The sequence below is a fragment of the Agelaius tricolor genome, unplaced genomic scaffold, assembly GCF_023055355.1.
Source record: "Agelaius tricolor isolate 1412-34295 unplaced genomic scaffold, bAgeTri1.0.p SCAF_27, whole genome shotgun sequence".
Lineage (NCBI taxonomy): Eukaryota > Metazoa > Chordata > Aves > Passeriformes > Icteridae > Agelaius > Agelaius tricolor.
This window is the reverse complement of record NW_027269287.1, coordinates 7439353-7459860: the sequence shown is the minus strand read 5'-3', so window position 1 is coordinate 7459860 and position 20508 is coordinate 7439353. Positions and strand designations below refer to the sequence as shown.

The 20508-nt window shown below is 46.7% G+C and overlaps 2 protein-coding genes and 1 long non-coding RNA gene across 7 annotated transcripts in view; 2 read left to right on the top strand and 1 right to left on the bottom strand.

Annotated features, from left to right (window-relative positions):
• The first annotated feature begins 1598 nt into the window (after positions 1 to 1598).
• Positions 1599 to 4378, top strand: LOC139600496 (uncharacterized). Its single transcript, XR_011682572.1, has 2 exons — positions 1599 to 2176; positions 3481 to 4378. It is a non-coding gene; the product is annotated as an uncharacterized lncRNA (long non-coding RNA).
• Positions 3607 to 16060, bottom strand: NR2F1 (nuclear receptor subfamily 2 group F member 1). 5 transcript variants are annotated; one of them, XM_071448703.1, is made up of 4 exons: positions 15606 to 16060; positions 11881 to 12408; positions 6771 to 6958; positions 3607 to 6686 (listed from the first exon to the last, which is right to left on the bottom strand). In XM_071448703.1, the coding sequence occupies exons 1-4, from the start codon at positions 16054 to 16056 to the stop codon at positions 6678 to 6680; spliced, it is 1176 nt and encodes a 391-aa protein (XP_071304804.1). In that variant the 5' UTR covers positions 16057 to 16060; the 3' UTR covers positions 3607 to 6677. The 5 variants fall into 5 exon arrangements, with proteins under 5 accessions (XP_071304804.1, XP_071304806.1, XP_071304807.1 ...); XM_071448705.1 differs by adding an exon at positions 13325 to 13439 and having other exon boundaries at positions 3607 to 6958; positions 15606 to 15742; XM_071448706.1 differs by adding an exon at positions 13325 to 13390 and having other exon boundaries at positions 3607 to 6958; positions 15606 to 15739.
• A 706-nt stretch (positions 16061 to 16766) lies between these two features.
• LOC139600467 (uncharacterized) overlaps positions 16767 to 20508 on the top strand; it is a 67553-nt gene continuing 63811 nt past the window's right edge. The window contains exons 1-3 of the mRNA XM_071448647.1: positions 16767 to 17029; positions 17289 to 17396; positions 19144 to 19213. Of these exons, the coding sequence (XP_071304748.1) occupies positions 16767 to 17029; positions 17289 to 17396; positions 19144 to 19213 (441 nt within the window). The remainder of the gene's footprint in view (positions 17030 to 17288; positions 17397 to 19143; positions 19214 to 20508) is intronic.

Sequence of the window (20508 nt, the reverse complement as noted above, 5' to 3'; positions counted from 1 at the left end):
GAATTTGATCTGCTGCCTTAAGTTTGGTGGAGGGTTCTACAGAGAGGAGGTTATTATTGTATATCCAATTATGGATTGTACAGCTATCATTGAAATTATTAACAGCGAATCTAATGTCAGGCAGACAGTCCAGGTTTGAAACGTTACTCACATTACCCTGATTTTGCAAAATTTGGGCTAAGGAAAAGGCGGGGAGATATAATTTCCCACCATCCCTTTTACTAATTGTTGTCATTCCTCGCAACTACTTTTATAAACTGATTGGGCCCGTTATATGTAGTGTCTTTGTATTTCTAGTGGAGAGCACTTGGATGCCAGAGAAGAGATCCTGACATTCCTCCTCAAGCCTTCTTCGGAATACCTCCACCACCCGCCTCCGCACACCAGCCCTTGCATCCCAGTGACCATCAGAACTGGTCTAGCAAGAGTAGCCAGGGTCCCCACCCTTCTGTGCCTTCGGCAGTCTCAGGGAGGGGGTGTTTACAGTCCTTTCTCACAGGCAGAAAATGCAAATTTTTTTCAGGTGGCCACACCTTGCATCGGGACGGCCATAGAAAAATGTCCGGCAGGATGCCCTCACTTAAAAAAGAGCGGAGGGTGACTCCATAGTACTGTCAGAGACACCTTGGGAGAAACGGGAGGGAGGGAAAAAGGGGCAGGAGCTATAAAGTGGGACCACCTTGGGAAGTGGTCGCCTTTCCCATCTTCGCAGTTTCAGACTTGCTCCCCGGCTATTTTGCGCTGAAGGTGCTCAGACTGGAGAAGGAGTGGGTGCTGAAATGCTTAAAGGGAGCATTTAAACCCAGAGCCTTCAATGAAGGAAGAAAGAATGGGCGTGGAGGTGGAAAAAAAGTTGGAAAATGGATTCGCTGACAAGTAAGGATAATAAATGAGAGGCGCTTTCAGATAGATATCTCAGTCGTGAAATTGCACCCAGCTGGTTGTGTAAGCAAACAAATAGTTTCATGTTAGGGACTCTCGACTTGTGACTTGATGAATAGAACACGACAGAGGTAAATGGCTCTTTAACTCATTTAGGAATAAAACTCTTTGGCTTCCTAAGTAAGAGACCTTGTGACGCCATGGATCCTGAGCAAGAACTTTAACAAGAGTTTTATTAGTTTCCACTTCTGCTTCTGGATTTCCCCTCTCATTCTCCCCTCTCGTTCTCCTCCTCCCCCACACCTCTGTCCTTTTCCTTTTTTTTTTTTTTTTAAATTTTTTTTAATTTTATTTTTATGTTTTACTCTTTTTTATCTTTCCTTTCTTTCTTCCCTCCTTCTCGGTCTTTGTTTCTCTGTCTCTCTCCTTTTTTTTTTTTTCCTACTCCTCTTCAAAAGCACCTCGTAGAAGAAATTCTTCCACGTCATCAGCACCTGGAAACCCGGCAGGTTTGCAAAGTACCCGAACATATCAGGTCTGTCCATAGCACCTTAGAGTTATGGCTTGTGAAATGTATTTATTTTTTATTATTACTGGGGGAATCACCACAGAAAACTCATCCCCCCTTTCTCTGACCCTCTGCGGATTAAACAGGGAAGGGTGTCTAAAAAAAAAAATCCCACATCCAAGTCAGTGGCTGTGAGCCCAGTGAGAAAGCGAACCTTTTAAAACAAATATATAGACAGGTTTCGTGGAGATCATGCAGTTTCCGAAATTAGTTCCAAAGATATAAAAGAAATGGAACAAACGCGGAAAAGGGCAAGGGGACCTCAGTTTCTGCCTGTCCCAGTAAAATAGAGAGCAGAGAAGACAGATACATGGATCTAAAAAAATAAAAAGGAGAGGAGAGGAGAGGAGAGGAGAGGAGAGGAGAGGAGAGGAGAGGAGAGGAGAGGAGAGGAGACTCTACCCGCTATTTCAAGACTTATAAACTAACGCTTTGAATAGTCAAAATGTCCCATGAAACCGGAGGAAGCATGTCGCCAGCGCCTGTAACAGCCGTGCACACGCGTTCGCGGACACTCCCTGTGAATGGCTGCGCGCCGGGACACTGCTGGAGGGGGCGGCTGCAGCAAGCCCTAACATCCCTGTTGAACCCTCCGTCCCTCTGTCCATCTGTCGGAGAGTCCATCCAAGCCAACCAGTGCCACCGTCCCTGCCAACCCTGCCTGCTCGCAGCTGGTCGCATCTGTTGTCTGTTGAGAAGGGGACGTCTGGCTGCCACACCCCACAGGTAATGAGAAGAAACCAAACCGATCAAAACAAATCAAACAAACACACTCCCCTCAAAAACAACAACAACAACAACAACAACAAACCAAACAAAAAACCACAAACAAAAACAAAACAAAAAAACCAAACCCAAACCACACACACAAAAAAAACCCCCCTCAACCAGCCAACCAACCAACCAACCAACCAAAAAAAACCAAAACCGAAAAAAACCACAACAAAACACCAGCAAAACCGGAGGTCCTATTCAGCCCTTTCTGTCAGATAAAAGACATTACTGTCTTTGTGTAGGTAACCAACCAGTCTCTTGCGAGTGAACCCACGCAGAATCTACCTTTTCTTGTATTACTTCTGCTGACACTTGCAGTGACCCCGAGCCAGATTTCCGTGCAAGACCCTCCATTTACCTCAGCAGGAAAAAAGTCTTTTGCATCTTGATCCGTCGATTTTATTGGTGGCGATGAGACAGGTCACTCGTGATGGAGTCCCATACCCACGCTCCCTCCCCATTTCCACTTTATTTCGACGGATACGGAGAAAGTGGGGCTTATCCTTTACCCCCACCCTTAGAGTGGGCTTACCACCCTCTTCCTGCAGATGGAGGAGGTGGGTGGAAGCCGAGCCACCGGGGGCAAGGGCGTGTCGAGAAATCCCAGGGAAAGGGAAGCCGCAGCCCGTGGCGTTCAGGGACAGCCGGAGGAGGAACGCACACACACAGGGGCGCGCAGCGACCCTCGCCTCGGCGCTACCCCTGCCACCGCCGGCAAGCCCCCCTCCTCCTCAGCTCGGGTTCAACCTACCACTTAGCAGCATTTCCAAATATTTATTCGATTAAATGTATAGAAAAGGCCTAATTGGGCGGTGGGAGGAGGCAAGCTAGTTAGCGAGGTGCTAAGAGGAGTGCTTTGTTAACTGCCCTGCCCCGAGCAGGTCCCCTGCGCGGGGCTGGGATGGGAGGGTCGCCCTCTCCCAAATTCCATCGACCCCCAGCTTCCTCCCCTCCAACCCCACCCCAGCCTTTGAAGTGCTGCCGCAGCTGTTGGTGAGCATGGAGGGGCCGCGGAGCCCGGCGCGGCAGGATGCAGGGATGCGAGGGAACTCCCTGCCGACCCCGCCTCCTGAGGAGCCTGGGGAACCGAGGAGCCTCCGGGGACAGCGCCCGGGCCCCCGGCAACAACACGGCGGAAGAAATGTAGATGGGGCTAGTTTTAAAGCAGTATATTGTAGATGACGAATAAGTCGGCAGAAACTTGCTGAGGGACCCCAGCCCGTCTCCACATCCACATATTATTTTTTTTTCCCCAGCAAATGACGCGATGATGCAGTACTTTTAGCTGCCATATGAATGCCCGAGAAGCTGCAGCGTGGCAAAGGAAAACATCCACTGACACAACGCAGACTGGGTAGTTAACACTTCAAAACACAAGACCGTCTTATAAGCAAAGTTTAATAAGGGATTGAAACACTTCTGTCTAGGCACATACATGGAAATAAGTGCATCTCGTACACCTCCTCTACACCTGCAAGTTTCTTGGCAATCCGTGGGTTATTATTATTCATAAATATGAAAATTAATTGAAAAATATCTACGAAAAAGTTTATCTGTTTTCAACAGTGGGACAACACTGTAATGAATTTATTTACATCTCATTGGAAGAAACCGAGACCTGTTTTTCTCTTCCGATATCCCCGTTTGTTTTGTTTATTTTTAGGTAGAGGGAGGCTGGTTTTTGTTTTGTTAGTTTGTTTTTGTTGTTATTTTTGGTTGGGGGGTGTTTGTTTGTTTGTTTGCTTGTTTGTTTTGGTGGGTTTGTGTTTTCTGGGCTCGGGTTTGGGTTTTTTGTCTTCTTTTGCTGTTTTTCTTTTCCTTTTTCTTTTTTTAAACTGCTAATTCATCTGGGTCCCAAATCACCATCCCACCATAAAGCAGTGCTGAAAATACTTCTTTCAGCACCTCCCATGTCTGAGCATTCCCTCTCACTCCCTGTTGAGAGCCCGGAGGGGCTGCTGGACTCCCTTTCTCCAGGGAAGGCCCCGGGGAAGGGGCAGGAACAAAGCTCTCACTCATACAGTGTCCAAGTGAGTGACAAAAGGGAGGATGTCTGTCTGTCTGTCTAACTCCCAAATCCTTGTTCTTGTGTGCTCAGGTCTGGAATTATCCAAGTCCCCCCACTCCCAGCACCTATGAATGCAGGCCGTTTCTCCATCCTGAATGGGGTGATAGCCCCATAAAGGATCTGCCCATAATGTTGATTATCCAGCTATAACTGTCTACTGTATAGAGCTGCTCTCACCTCAGATCTGCTGCGTCTAGAATATTAAAAACCCCAAGCGAGTTGAATTGAAGAATCTTGTTAAAGAAAGAAAAAAGGGAAAAAAAGAAATAAAGAATGAAAAAAAAAGGATGGGAGAGATTGTGAGAGAGAGGGAAGGAGAAATAGGAGACTATGGAAGATAGCAAATTAAAGGGAAAACACTGCCCATGTCTTCACAAACTGAAAAGTCTACCTCATCTAGACTTGTTTGGAGGGCACAGGAGGTGTCTGTGTGAGAGGGACAATGTTATTTTTAAAGATCCAGCTTTATTAATACATTAAGAAAGAGCTCCCTTGGTAGTATGTGTTCTTACAGCTCTGTCTCAGATCCTATAAAACATTAATGCACTGAAAGCTGTTACAGAGATCTGCACCACCAGCTAGAAGCCTTTACCTTCAAAGGAGCTCCATTACAAAAACGATTTTTAATTTTCTGGAAAAAAAAAGACAACCTGAAATGAAAAGGGGTTTTTGGCACAGAGCTCAGGCCCTGGCAGTGGGTGGGCCATGGTGTGGGATGTCACAGCCTGTGTTTTTTGCATGGCCATGGCACATAAGCATACATGAAATGCACTAGCTCACCACCCAATGAGCAAGCATCCAGCTGGATTTCTATATTAATGGAGTGGGAATACCCTCCACACACAGCAACTAGATTTGGGAAAAAAATCAAGAGATCTGTTCTGGCTGACAGTAAGCACAAGGCATGCACACTGGAGTACATATTGGGGTATGCAAGCCCTTGGAGTGGAAAAGAAGATAAAACCAAAAAAAGTCAACCCCAGCCAAGCCCCCAGAAGCGGAAAGCCATCATGCCTGGAACAAACAGGACCCATGGCTAGAGTATGCCTCCTGCTGCACAGGCAGAGATGATGGCATGTGGTGACTTCAATCCATGCCCATGGTGTCTGAGAGTAAAAAGCAAGGTGAACTCAGCAGAAAATTCAGGTGATGGGAAAAGGTGTTTCAAAAAGGGGCAGGCCAGGCTGACAGGCCCATCAGCCTTGGTGAAAGGTTTGTGGTGCAGTCCCAGTGAGGCGAGGTCACCTAAGGCATCACACTGCAACTCCTGCTCCCTTTTTCTAGGCCTTGACAGCTCAGCCCTAAGCTTATACAGTCAAGTCCATTTTGGAGCATCCCGTAGTTTGCATGACTTTGTTACCCCTCCCAAGTATTTTTCAAGTTCTCCTTTTTAGCACCAGTAAAGGAGTTAAAAATGTGGGGAGATTTTTGTTTTTATTGTTTATGATTTTTTTCCTTTTTTTTTCTTTTTTTTTTTTTTTTTTTTTTTAATTGTTGGCATGTTTCAAGCAACAAGACTCATGGGTTGTGGGGTGATAAGTTGGGGTTTTTTTGCTAAATTCTTTTATTTTTTTTAAATTCTCACTTCAATTTTAATTCTTGAAGAACAGCTTTGACAACATATATCGCACTCATTATAAGAAGCAAAGGGTTATATCAAAAATTATTAGTATAGAATCACAGGAAACCTGGTTTGGAACCAGAAAAAAATACAAAACAGATATAGATACATAGACACAGGACAATTCTCTTATAATTATTTGGAAAATGTTATTTTCCCCTAATTCTCCTTTTTTTTTCCTTTATGCGCATATGATGTTTTAACTTTTACCAAAATTGAAAATAAAGGCTAATATATTACAAAAGGAGTAACAATGTTCGTGGTAAATGTTTGCGCATGGAAATTTTGTTGTTGTTTGCTTGGTTTTGGGCGGTTTTGTTTTTATTCTACACAAGGTTCAGTTCAGTTTCAATGCTTTTTTGTTTTGTTGGTTTACTGTACAGCATATATCAACAACAGTCCACAATAAATCCTGGAAGATCCAGTATCCCCTTCAGGTTTGATTAATATCCCCTCAATACTCATTTTTTTTGTCTCTTTTATTAATATTATTTATTTCTTTTTTCCTCCTCTCCGAAAGAAAACAAAACGAAATAAAACAAAAAACCAAAATAGGCCAAAAAAAAAAAAGGCGAAACATCACAACCTCCACGGACGACAGGTCCGTCCTTCTCCCCTCCACGGCCACATCTCTGCTCCCACTTGCCCTTTCTTTTGTTCAGTGTCCACCTCCCGGGCCCCCCCCGCACCCCGAGTGCCCCTGGGTGCGAGCGCTCCCCTCTCCGCCGCTCCGCCGCCTCTCAGCCGGGGGTGCGGGATGGGCTCTAGGAGCACTGGATGGACATGTAAGGCCAGTTGAAGCTGCTCCCCGACAGTAGCATATCCCTGATGAGGGTTTCGATGGGGGTTTTACCTACCAAGCGGACGAAGAAGAGCTGCTCGATGACGGAGGAGGAGACGGTGCGCAGGGAGGGCAGCCGCAGCAGCAGCTTCCCGAAGCGGCTCGGCTGGTTGGGGTACTGGCTCCGCACGTACTCCTCTAGCGCGCACTGCGATTTCTCCTGGAGGCTCTCGATGTGCGCAGCATCCGATAGGCCGCAGGCGTCTGCCCACCGCAGCGCACCCGCGGAGCCAGCCGCAGAACGGCGGGAGGAGAGTGGAGGAAGGAGGTGGAGGAGGAGGATAAAGCGGGGGGGAGATAGTTAGTGGCTGGGAACCACACAGGGAAACTCTGCGAGAATGGGGGGCAGCCCAAAGGCGCACCCCCCATCCCATCCCATCCCATCCCATCCCGTCTCATCCCATCCCATCCCACCCCACGCTACCCCATCCCATCCCGCGCACCACTGCCAAATAAATAACGCGACCTCGCTGTGCCTCGTTGCCACCGTGGGTGTTTTCACCCAGGATACGATGGGGTGCCAACACCCCGCTCGTCCCAGTCACACACAAACACACACAGACACACACAGACACACACAGACACACACAGACACACACACACACACACACACACACACACACACACACACACTTCCTTTTCACAACCCCCCACCGACACTCCGCGCTGCCGAGCGTGGTTTCTGCTCCAGGGAGCCCATCACCGGGATGCTGGAAACCTGGACCAGCCCCCTTAAATTACGCCGAGAGGAAGACAAATAAGGTATTGGGGAAAATAATAATAATAATAATAATAATAATAATAATAATAATAATAATAATAGTAAGCAGAGTTGCACACAAGCAGAGTGAGACACAAGGAGTTTGTTTACATGGCTGCACATCACAGAGAGGCAGCGACTGGGTCCTGCAGCGACTGGCAGGGAGCCGGCTGGGGGATGCCGTGGGGCAGGGGAGTCTCCTCTGCTTCTGCCTCTCTGCCAGTGATCGCAAATTTGAGACGTCTTTGCAGGCTGTGTGATAAATCCAGTAGCAAAGGGCTAGGTTAGTCCCAGCTTGTGCTCAGCAGGCATCTGTAGCTTTCAGACACAAAGCTGGGAAGAGCTGCAGCAGCTAAGCCTTGCCTAAATGAAACCAGAGAGACTCCTTCCTTATAGGTCCTTCTGGCATCCAAACTGTCAGAAACATACACCTTGCAGAACTACGTGACCTGGGCAAGCATGCACTAATCCGAGACCAGAAGCTCTTTACATCCACGTATTGTATCTATACACCTTATTCTGTTTATATAGATACAAGCAGAGAAGTATGGATGCATCTGTGCATTTGCACATACATAGAGACACTTACAAGCACATATCCTATCTCAAAGAACATATAACCCAAACCAGAGGATGATTGGGCACCAGCTGCTTGTGGAAGGACTTTCTCAGGAAACTGCAGTCATGGAAATGTCGTGACTATGCCCAGACAGTTGAAACCATCCACATTGTTTCGAAGATTCAGAATAGATATTAAAAACACCAAACCAAAACAATAACTGAAAAACCTAACCAAAAAAAAAACCAACAAACAAAAAAAATGCCTCCAGCCATCAAGATCAGAGCAAGGCAGTTAGCTAGTAGTGCAGGTTAACAGATCAAAGCCAGACTTTACTAATATATAGATCTATATATGAATTAGTTAATGGCCCCTAAAAAAACATTACAAAAATGTGAATGTAGAGTTGTGACCCTGGAAAGATGCAACAAATCAACAAATTATTCAAACCTAAAACTAAAATAAAATAAAATCTGTTGCACAGGCATTTTTGAAGCTTAAGTCTTCCCTTACCGAGAACTAACTTTACAAAGATTTCTGAACACCTTCATCTACAGTACTATGGCCTCAAGCAAAAATACAAATAAAACAAGCCATAATTTAGGAACTTCTGAGAAGAAGAACCTTTGACCTGAGCTGCAGACTTGGCATCCCTCAGACACACAATTATCTAAGCCAGGCTGCTCTGTTAATCCATACTTTTCCTTTAATGCAATGATATTTTGCAACATCTAAAGCACCAGGTTGCAACATACATATCTATCAAAAGCTGCGGCCTGTTCTTGTTTGCAATACATATCAAAAACCACAGACCTGTTCATATGTTGATTGCCACAAATCAGATTCCATATTTACATATATCTTGCTATTTTACATGCATTATCTGCCCATTATGCATTAGGATCCTATTCAACTTCCAAACAATGCAATATGAAAGAGTCTTACTGACACCCTGGCAGAGTTTTTTTCTTTATGCCCCATATGTCATACCCTTAAGGTTAGTAAAATATTTATCAGACATTTACAATAAGTGCACCTAGAAGTGCAGGTCACTGGACAATGTGGATGGGGAACTTGCCCTCTAAAAGGGCATCAGCCTGATGTGTTTTTGAAAAATTGCCACGGGTTTTGCCTTAGACCTCCAAAAACTCAGAATTTTCTCATGCTGATAGTATCTGTTTGGCTTAAATTATTTTAAATGGTCTGGCATATGCCTTCACTTGGGTTTTATTTCACAACCTAAAGTGGGGGTGGGAAGGCTCAATTCTCCCTTCAGAATGAGATTAAAAATAATAATAATTAAGGGATCCACAACTTGATTAGATTATGTAGCCCACAAAGGTGCAATCCATGGAAGAAATAATGCAAGTCATGTTTACTGAAGGTAAATTATTATTCCATCTCAGAAAGTGGGCTAATGTGAAAATCCTGTGTGTGCCTTGCTTTTTTATATGGCAGTGTGTCAATAAGGGAAAGCTCTATATTTCTTCTTGCAGTCTATGGAAAAGAAATTATGTAAATAAATAACCATTACTGTTCAACACACTCCAGCCTTCCCTTTGTAGTGGCGGCAATGTATTTCATGTTACATGTTCAGAAGAGTTTAGTGTTCAGAAAATATAGACGTAATCAACTGGCATCTAACTAGAAATCAAAAGTTCTTATTGCACTGCAAATAGATTTATTTGATTTATGTTATCTGTCTCTGTCTGTTCCCGGAAACATTTATTTATGACAATGAAATGGTAGATGCAGGAATTAATAATGCCAAAGTTTGGCAGCGGGGAGAAGGAGATGAGGGCAAGGAGGAGGGTATACAAGAGAAGGGTAAAGGAGGAAAGAAGGGAGCTGGTTTTGGGTTGCTACACAGCTTTTGGATGGTGTCCAGAATTTTACAGAATAAATATATGCTCTCTGGAGCCCAAATGTGGAAACCACAACAGGAAAAATCCATGCCAGTTTTAGACACTTTGTCCTCAGTGAAGGACTTTACACAATATGCCTAAAAATGTCTTTTCTGACACTTAAAGTTTGTTTAAAACTTGGATGACTTAGAGAAAGGCTTCTCATTAATTCCCCTCTGAATATGCAATGAAAACAATTTTAGTGAAAAGTGGAAATGTGCGGATGGGGTAAGGAGTAGTAGATTACTCCTGACAGCAGTATTTCCATTTTCTGAGATGCCTTGTGTGATCCTGCTCTGAAATAATATTATTGTTCTCTTCCTTCATTCTCCACTCCACTGTGGGAAGGGGCTTCTCCCCTCACAAATGTTATTACATTTGGTTTTATTATATGTAAATGAAGGGCTCCTCTAAAGCCACTTACCCTTTTTCTAGCCAAGGTCAATTGTTTCAGAAGTAAAGGGGGAAGATTGGAGGGAACAGGGTGAGAAGAAAAAGAAGAAAAAATAAAATATTGCCTCAACCAAGTCCCTATAAGGGGCAACTTCCTTCACAGGGCCTTTGATGTGTGGAAGGGCTGAGGCACAGGCCAGACATTTTCCCAGCTCTGCTTGGGAAGAATCTCTCCAAGTTACATCTGGGGGAAAAAAAAAGGTTCTCCTTGGCTATCCATGTGTATTGATGAGCTTCCTGAAACGAATGGGAAAGGAAAGTCTGGGAGTCTGCAGGCAGGCTGTGGAGTTAAATCACCCTGATAAATGCAGGCAGGTCTCTTTGTCACTCTTGAAAAACATGTTTCCGTCAAGAAGACTTATTATGATAAAATACATTAAAATGTCGAGTTGGCTATTCAGTAAATCTTCCATTTGTTTTAAGATTTGCACATTATCCTTTGCAAAGAAATATTCTCTCCAATGCTGCGAAACTGCATTTGCACTGGAAGTAAAAGGGGGCAGTCACAGTACATGTCTCTGACCACCCTGCATACAAATTAGATACTCCTGTCTAAATAAATTATCTGATGTTCAAATCGATATTAATACTACATTTGCTACATTACAATATAGTGCAAATTTAGGAGACATTTTAATACAATGTAAATACTGTCTTTCGTGCTTGAAAGGCAGCAAATATTGATGGATTATAAACTGCTCAGTGTTAAACAAGGCCTTTGAACGATTTGCCATCTTTGTTCAGGAATGCTTTTAATTTTGCCTCGGCCTGGTTTTAAGCCACATTTATCAGAACTGTTCAGTTATTGCTAATCGGGAAAAGAGGGGAGAATCTCATAAAAGAGAGGAGCTAGGGGATGGGGAGAGGGGATATAAAAATGAAAAAGAAAAAAAAAGAAAAACAAGTAGGAAAGGTGGCAATTAGTCATATCGTGATGATAATTAGAATAATTAAAAAACTACACTGCCCAGACTCTTATCTTGCCTTGTTTCTATTTCCTATATTTCCTTCACATAGTTCCCCTTTGATGTTTATAAATTCTCCCTTGCAGGTTACAATAATAGTATACGTATTATATTCTTATAGGCTATGACCAGAGCACTTCAAAGGCAATGCTAATGCAACTTTCCTGCTAGTTAATTCAAACCATCTATCACAGGGAAAAATTGTTAACATGCATGTTTCCACCGCCTACACTTAATTTGATTTTGGTTTTTAGTATTTTTTTTTGGAGGGGCTGTGTGTTAAAGAGCCAGTATCAGTGGCAATGAGGATGATCCCTGGACCAGAGCATGTCCCCATCAGGTGCTAGGCTTCCTCGACCTCCAGTCCCTTTCCTTTAAAAATAATTCTATTAAATTATTTCCTTATTTTCCTGCACGTAGTTTGGGGGTTTTTTTGCCTTTTTTTTCCTTCCCAGACATCTCACATCCCCAACCCGTCCCCTCACCTGAGGTGAAGAGGACGATGGCTTTCAGACAGCTGTATTCAGCCGAATCGACGTGCAGCGCCTTCAGCTTCTCCACCTGTTCCTGGAAGATGCGGATGTGGTCCATGAAGGCGACAACGCGGTCTGCCGACATGGGGGAGGCGTGGAGGCCGGCGGCGGCCAGGAGCGGGGCCACATGGAGGGGCATGGAGCACTGGGCAGCATTGAGGACGAAGAGCTCGCTCCAGGTGAGCCGCAGCAAGGCCACCTGGTCGGTGATCTGCAGGTCGGGGAAGAAGGGAATATTGCGGGCCCACTCGACGGCGCTGAAGAGCAGACGGGCGGCCAGCTCGCAGATGTTCTCGATGCCCATGATGTTGTTGGGCTGCATGCACTGGCTGCCGTAGCGGGAGGTGGGGTAGGGCTCGGCCCGCAGCAGGAGGGAGATGTATCCCGAGAGATAGCAGTGCCCGTTCAGGGGGTCGCCGTTGGTCAGCGCGTACTGGCCGGGGTTGGGCTGGGTGGGCGGCATTCTTCCTCGCTGAACCGCTGACAAAAAGAAGGAGAGAAGGAGAGGAAATGTGCATCCAGGAGGCTCGCAGGCATCGCCCCGGCGGCGCTGCCAACCAGCCGGAGACAATGCCGGGTTTCTTCCCCTCCCCGCCACCGCCTCGCCCCCGGCACACGCACAGGCACGGACAGACAGAGGCATGCGGAGTCGGGCAGCTGCCGCCGACCTGCTCTGAGCCCCCCGCCCGGCCCCTGCATCGGCCCCGGCCCCGGCCCCGGCCCCGACCCCTGCTCAGGCAGCCTCAGCTCAGCGGCAGCCAAGCGCGTTCCACTCCCCCCACCCCCGACCACAATGCAGACAGGCTTCACAAAATAAACAGATTAAAAAGAAAGGAAAAAAAAAAAAAAAGCCAAGGCAAACAAGACAAATCCGCACACAACCCCCTCTTCCCCCCTCCCCTCTCGTAACAAAAGAAAGCCCCGCACGTAAAAAAAAAAAAAAAAAAAAAAAAAAAAAAAAAGAAAAAAAAGAAAACCAAAAAGAAAGAAAAAAAAAAAAATCAAAGAAGTCCTCCGGGTGGTAAGAAAGTAGAGTTAAAAATCACAGCCAACTGTAAAAAATATATCCAAGCTCTGTTGTGAATCCCAGCCTATTGCCCTGATACTACTGAAATTTACAAGTAAACTGATGTATAGCGCTTAGAATAAAATATTAAATAAAATAATTCATAAAACCAAATGCGTCCATATTCTTCAAAAATACCTCGTCGTTACCCTTCAAGCTGGAACAGGTCGCAGCGTTCCAGCTCCCCACTGCTAACTTTATTACACAGAACCAGCTTTCCATCGAGTCCCCCCCTCCCCCGCCCAGCAAAGTTTTCCCTGCTAAAAGGAAGAAAAAGGTTAAATATTATCAAGGGAAAGGGGGAAATAAAATAAAAATGTCCGAACTTACAATAGCCAAACATTCGTGGAAAAAAAAGGGGACGGTGTAATTAATATCTTTGGTGAGCTGTTGCCACTGCAAAAGCCTGCAGTCAGCGTTGCACAGTGAATGCACAAGCTTGCAACTGCAAAAACACTGGATGCATTAACCATCTCCACACAGAGCGTAAGCATGCCTCGAGTCCCGAAAGCTGACCAAAGTTGGGGTTTTTTTGTTGTTCTTTTTCTTTTTTTTTTTTTTTTTTTTTTTTTTTTTTTTTAGTGTGTGCGTGTGTTTTACTCCATCAGTGCCAGCGTTTGCAGCCGCTTGCCATGTAAACAAATGTAACTTCAGGGGAAGATACGGCTACTCAGGCTCGTACCCTGCACACACAGACACCCCGCACAACCGCACACGCTTGCTGGCACACACCCGCACATGCAATCACTCATTTTTCCGGCGTGCCACATTTTTCTCAACTTTCTCTTTTCTTCCCCAGCGAGCCCTCCTCGCCACCCGGGCCACACCTCTGTCCTGCTGCCCTCCAGCCTACCTCTCCCTCTTCAATCTACTTGCAAACTTGGTAGATATTTTTCATTTAACTGCGTGCACAATTCTCACTTTTTTGTTTATTTTTTCTCCTCCTTCCTTTTTTAAAAAAATTGCTTGCCTCCACTCTCCCAGGTGCCTACTAACAGCCCCTGCAGCTACCAATGAAGCCATCATATTTGTGAGCTCTTTCAGATCTGGAGCAGCCTAATTCAATTCCTTTTCTTGTGGCATATAAAATACAGTTTTAAAATCCCTGCTCCGGAGAATCAACTATTTCGCTGATGTGACATCTTTAGAACATCTTTAACGACAATCACAGGGTAAACTTTAAACCGAGAGAACATGTTTCAAGGAGAAAAGAGGGCAGGAAATCCCCCATACACGAGAATGAGTCTGAACGCAAAGAAAACCACAGACAACTTTTGGAAAGGAGGAAGAAAAAAAAAAAAAAAAAGCAGAGCAGTTGGAAATAGTGGGGACCCCGTGGCAGATGCAGGCTGTGGATGCTGCTAAAATGAGAAGAACCGGTAAAGAGGTTATAAATCGAGATTTGTATGAAGACTTTAAGGAGAGGGTGGAGTTTGATGAAGAAATAAAATGAGCAACGCATTAAAAAAAAAAAAAAGGAAAAGAAAAAGAAAAAAATAGAAAGAAAGAAATGACAGAAGTACAGAAACACGATTCAGTCATAAACTTTCCTTTGAACGCATGGAATGAAAACAAGGCCAAATCTCTCACAGAAGCACACTCCGGGGCACCGGGAAGCACAGGGAAGCGAAGATAGAGTAGCACATTTCCTCCCCTCCTTTTTTTTTTTTTTCCCCTTTTCTCCCTTCCATCTTTTTCACACCCTTTCCTCTTTCTCTAATTACACGTCTTTCATCTTTCTTTCGGGAAAAATGAGCCTGAGAGATGAATCTACCGAGAGGTATTGCAGGTTTAAAAAGAAATGATGGGGTGGAAAGGGGGTGGGGAGGGGGTGAGGGGGAAGGAAGCTGAATGGAGTCACATCTCGTACGGGAGAAAGATGTATCTCCCCCCACCCTCCGGTCTCATGCCAACAATAGACAAAACCACATCTAAAACACGCACACGCACACACGCATACACGCGCGCGCAGGGGGAAGTGGGGATAGAGGCTAAATGATAAATATTTAGCAAGCGATTGTAATAATAGTAATAGTAATAATAATAATAATAATAATAATAATAATAATAATAATAATAATAATAAATTCTCTGCACAACTATCAGGAAAGGGGAGAGTGTGGCAGTCCCGGAGAAGGGGGTGGGGAGAAGCGGGAGGGAGGGCAGGAGGCACAAACCGAAAAGCAAAAGAAAACACCACCAACCACCATCGACAATAACAACAGAACCTGGTGCAAAGCTGCCAGATGGAGTGCAGGCAGAGGAAGAGATTGACATGTGCATGGAAATATATAGAGAGTCCTGGCTGGATTGCTACGGAGAGCTGTAAATATATATATATATATATATATATATATATATATATATATATATACACAAAAACATATGTATGTGTGTGTGTGTATTTATTTTTACATATTTATATTTATGTGTGTGTGTGTTTGCACGCCGCGCGTGTGCGCGCGTGTGTGTGCGTATGTATATGCATATAGGTGCGCGTGTGTGCGTGTACGGACAGGCAGACACAGACAGACCGAGAGCCCTCGCACACGCACGCCTGCACAGCCAAGGGGAGAGGGGAGCGATAGCATAGTAGGGAAGAAATATTCACCTTCCCGCCTCATGCCCACTTTGAGGCACTTCTTGAGGCGGCAGTACTGGCACTGGTTGCGGTGGTGCTGGTCGATGGGACAGTTCCTGTTGGCGCGGCATGTGTAAGTTAAGTTCCTGCGGACGCTCCTCTTGAAGAAACTTTTGCAGCCCTCGCAGGTGAACTGGCCGTAGTGCTTGCCGCTGGACTTGTCTCCGCACACCACACATTCGATGTGCTGCTGGCTCTGCCCCGAGCCCTGCTGGCCCGCTCCCTTGTCTCCGGCCGTTCCCGGCGTGGAGGGGGGTCCCGGCTGGCTGGGGGTCTGCGGGGTGTGTGGGGTGGCCGAACTCCCCTGCTGCTGGGGCTGCTGCTCCCGGGCCGGCTGCGTCGCGGCGGGGTTGGGGCCGCTCGGAGTGCCCCCGGCCACGTCTTCCTGCGGATCTCGCCAGCTGCTAACTACCATTGCCATATCTCGGGCCCAAAAAAGTGCTGGGGAGCGGCGCGTCTCGCTGCGGGCTGCCGGGGAGTGAGGCGGGGGGCGGGGGGGTGGCGGCCGCCCGGGCGCCGGGGGCGAGCGGAGAGCGAGGGGACCCTTGCTGCCGCCTGCCTCCGCCTCGGCTGCCGCCGCCGCTGCCCTGCTGCCGCCGCCGCTGCTGCCGGCTGGAGCCGCTCCTGCCGTTTTCTTTATTTTATTTATTTTTCGCCGCCGCGAGCCCCCCTCCTCTCGCTCGCGCTCTTGCTAATTTTTTTTTTTTTTTTTTAGAGAGGGGGAGGGGGCGACGGAGGATTTTCTCCCTCTCTCTTTCCCCCCCCCTTCCCTTTCCTTTTCCTCCCTTCCTTTTCCTTTCCTTTCCTTCCCTTCCCTGCCCTTTCCAGCGATCCCCCCTCTTTAAAATACCCCCGCCTGACCGCTTCTCCCCTCTGCTCCCGCTCTCCCCGGCTCTCACTGCCTCTCCTCGCCCTCCCCCCCCCCCCCCCCCTCCGCCGCCACTTCAAGTTGCAAAATCAGAAACGGCAAACAAGGCTGTCGGGAGAGGCATTCAGGAGAGTAACACGCCGGACACGCACACGCAGGAGGCAGACACGCGCGCAATCGCCCGGCACACGGCTCCCCACTCGCGCACACGCACACACGCACGGGCACAGGCACACGCGGTCCGGGCGCTACGAGCGCGGAGGATGTGCAGGCATAGAGGAAGCCGCGGCGCCGCCGAGGAGGAGGAGGAGGAAAAGGAGGAGGAGGTGGAGGAGGAGGAGGGGAAGGAAGAGGAGGAGGAGGAGGTCGCCGCTCGCCGCTCGCCGCCGCCGGGGCTCGGCCGCCGCCGCTCCCGCGGAGGCTGCTGTCGCCGCCGCTGTCGCCGCCGCTGTCGCCGCCGCCGGTGCCGGTGTGGGCTCTCGGGGAGGCGGGAGGTCGAGAGAGGAGCCGCTCGCCGGCGATCAGAGTATGGAGGTGTCCGGGGGCCAGGTCCAGGGCAGGGCGCCGTCAGCCATTCAGGGCGGTGGAGCCGGGGAGCGCGGCGGAGGCGGGCGGGGAGCTGAGGCAGTTTGATCTCCTGTCGCGGCGGCGGGGAAGGAGGAGGAGGAGGTTGCCGGTCGCTGCTCTTTCTCTCCCGAGCTGCTCTCTCTCGCTCTCTGTCTCTCTCGCTCGCTCGCGCTCTCTCTCGCCTTTTTTTTTTTTTTTTTTTTTTTTTTAAATCGCAGAAAAAAATCGGATGTGACTAAATTCGCAGAGGAGACGAATTCACGGCGAAGTGTAAAAATAGAGAACGGGAATAATAATGACACTTGCAGGAAAAAGAGAGATCCAAAGTAGGTCGGTAAATAAATCCTCTTCTTCTCTTTCTTGCCTTTTCGGTGTTCTTCTCCTGTGAGAGCGCACGATACTGGTTGCGAGGAAAAAAAAAGGAAGAAAAACGGTGGAAATCGCCCCAAAAATATTCTCTTTTTTGTTTGTTTAGTTGCCTAAAAAAAGTATTTCGTGTAAAAACTCATCACCCAGAAGAGAAGCCCTCCCCCAAAATAAAAAAAGAGGCAAGAATTGTCAAAATAATAACGGTATTAAGATGTGAACGCGTTCTCTCTCTCTCCGGACTTTCCCCCTCCCCCCTGTTTCTCTCTCTCTCCTTTCCCCCTTTTCTCTTTCTTTCTTTCCGAGTTTGTTTTTTTTTTTTTTTTTTTTCCAGTTTCACCTCTCTCCTCTTCTCCTGCAGGAATGAAGCGAAAGACACAAGGAGGAAGGGTGGAAAAAAGAAGAAAAGGAAGGAGAAGAGGGAGATGAAGGGGGGGCACACAACTAATAGAATATGCAAGAAAGGGAAGGGGGGGAGAGAGGGAGAGAGGGAGAGAGGGGGAGAGAGGGAGAGAGAGGGAGAGAGAGAGACCCAAAAAATGAATGCGTTTAAACGGGAAGCCTAGCAAAGCAATGTTTCCGAAAGGGGGATCTGCGCGAATGTCTGTATATAGTGAACTTTGACACTACTATTGAAACTGACACGTTTCTATGGAGATCGCTGCCTTATATGGAGCTCGTGTCAAGGAGCCAAGAGAAGGGCTGCTGGCAACTGATAATCAAAGGCGACTGACTGGTCAGAGCCCTGAACTGGGGGGAGAGAAAATGGGAGGCTAAGGTTAGCCAAGCCTCCTTCACTCCATTGGTTACCCCCCAACTCCCCCCCCCGTCCACCCCCCCGCGCTTTGCTTTCTTTCTTTCTTTCTTTCTTTCTTTCTTTCTTTCTTTCTTTCTTTCTTTCTTTCATTCTTTCTTTCTTTCTTTCTTTCTTTCTTTCTTTCTCTCTCTCTCTCTCTCTCTTTCTCTTTCTCTCTTTCTCTCTCTTTCTTTCTCTTCTTTCTCTCCCTTTCTGTCTCTCTTTCTTTTTCTTCCTCTCTCTCTCTCCCTTCTCTTTCTTTTCTCTCTTTTCCTTCTTTCTTTTCTTTTCTTTTCTTTTCTTTTCTTTTCTTTTCTTTTCTTTTCTTTTCTTTTCTTTTCTTTTCTTTTCTTTTCTTTTCTTTTCTTTTCTTTTCTTTCCTTTCTTTTCTTTCTTTTCTTTCCTTTCTTTTCTTTCTTTTCTTTATTTTCTTTCTTTCTTTCTTTCCCTTTATTTTTAAAAAATTTAAATGAAAAAAAATTCTTCACTACCTACTGAATGGGATAGGGAAGGGAAAGGAAAAGGGAGGGGGGGGGGAGGGAGGGAGGGAGGGAGGGAGGGAGAGAGGAAGAGTAGAGAGAGGGAGAGGAGATTCTTCTGACAAGCACAATTTACACTGAGATCCCCCTGTGCTGCTATTTACTTTGAGACCTGATTAGTATGGGTCGTCTATGACCCCTCTACCCCCCCAACCCATCACACACATGGCCAGAGGAGGATGCATTGCGATAGGCAGAAAGATGCAATTAAAAGGACACGATGGATGTGGGCTCCCTGTGAAAAGTTAGTGTGGGTTGGAGTTTTTTGTTTTGTTTGTGGTTTGGTTTTTTTTTTTTTTTTAATTTTTTTTTTTTGGTTGTTGTTTTTTTCCCCTACAGATCTGAAATAGGGATTTATCTTCCGCTTTCCAGGTGCAAAAGCCACTCCAGGGGTTTTAATGATGGAGAAGGAAACACGCGCTGCACGGAGGAGCAGGCGCCCGTATATGCACACCCTTGCAGACACACGCGGCCGAGTCCACACACATATTCAAATCCCCATATGTTCCCATCCCACTTCGGGCTATTTTTGCAGCCTGTCCCTCGTCCCTCACCCCTCATTCCTCACCTAACATGTCCACCCGCAGCCCCGCAGGGCTCCACGCTTCTCGCATGGGTTTCACCTCTACCCTTTAATTTTATTTTGGGGGGTGTGTGAGCAGTCAGCATAACCCCCGCCGCCCTGCAGGCAGTGCCCTCCCCCTCGCTCCCCTTCCCCCGGCTCTCCTGATGTCTCCAAGTGCTCCACGCGGGGAGGGGGGATGCGCGGGGGGTTGCGGGGGTGTCAGTCCCCCCCTTGCCCTGCGCTCCCCTCCGCTGCCGGCCCGGGCCCCGGCCTCGGCGAGCGGGAATCGCTGGCTCCGGCTGCCATCTAGTGGGCACGGAGCCTCGGCCCGGGGGAGCCCGGCGAGCAGGGGGTTCCGCGCCTGTCTGCAGTCTTCCACCCCACCCCCTACTTTTACCAAAAAATGCATTTCCCCTTTCTTATTTTAAATAGAAAACTGCACTGAGGAGAAGACCCTCTTCTTTTCAATTTCTGTCTCTCTCACAAGCCGGCCTTAGAGGCAGCTTCCCTTTTGTCAGGGATCTGAAATTTGCCTTGGGTTCGAAAGACTGCATGTGACAAAGAAGAAGCAGACTGTAAAAACTGAACAGCTCCCCCCGCCACAAAAAATCCCACCAAAACTAAAATCCCAGGCGCCTCTACTTGCCACCATACCTTTCTCGTAGCTCCCAATGAAGTTTATAGTCAGATTAGAAGGTGGATGGAAAACCTGCAGAAGGAAAGTGAATTAAATAGGTGACAGAAATTTTATTGTTATTATTTAGTTTTGTAAAGTGATGTTGCTTTAATTAAAAGTAAAGAGAAAAAAATAAGCCCGTCAAATTTGATGCATAGTGATAATGATATTTTTTTTCTTTCCCTGTCGACTCTGAAATCTGAGGCTGGGAGCCGCCTGAAGAAAAGATTCCTTCATCATTTCTAAGATCAGAATAATGCTTGATTTTGTCCCGAAATAATGAAGAGATTTTCAATGAGCCCCTTGGCCAAGCCGTCTCTGTTGTATATTGCATTGATAAAAAGGATGTTATTGACTATGCAACAGTAGGCTTCTTTCCTCTCTCTCGCTCTTTCCAAATAAAGTCTCCGTCCTGTCTCTTGATCAGTGAGAAGGTGAAACGAATAAGATTAAATAGGACAAAAAAGCAAGCTCCGTATGTGTATCATCTAGATTT

Excerpts from the sequence above, each read along its gene's own strand:
- NR2F1 (XM_071448702.1), bottom strand. The coding sequence starts at position 16,056 with ATGGCAATGGTAGTTAGCAGCTGGCGAGATCCGCAGGAAGACGTGGCC. Across the intron at positions 12,409-15,605 it reads AGTGGGCATGAGGCGGGAAG|CGGTTCAGCGAGGAAGAATG; the intron begins GTGAATATTTCT and ends TCTTTTTGTCAG. Across the intron at positions 6,959-11,880 it reads CATCGTCCTCTTCACCTCAG|ACGCCTGCGGCCTATCGGAT; the intron begins GTGAGGGGACGG and ends TGCGGTGGGCAG.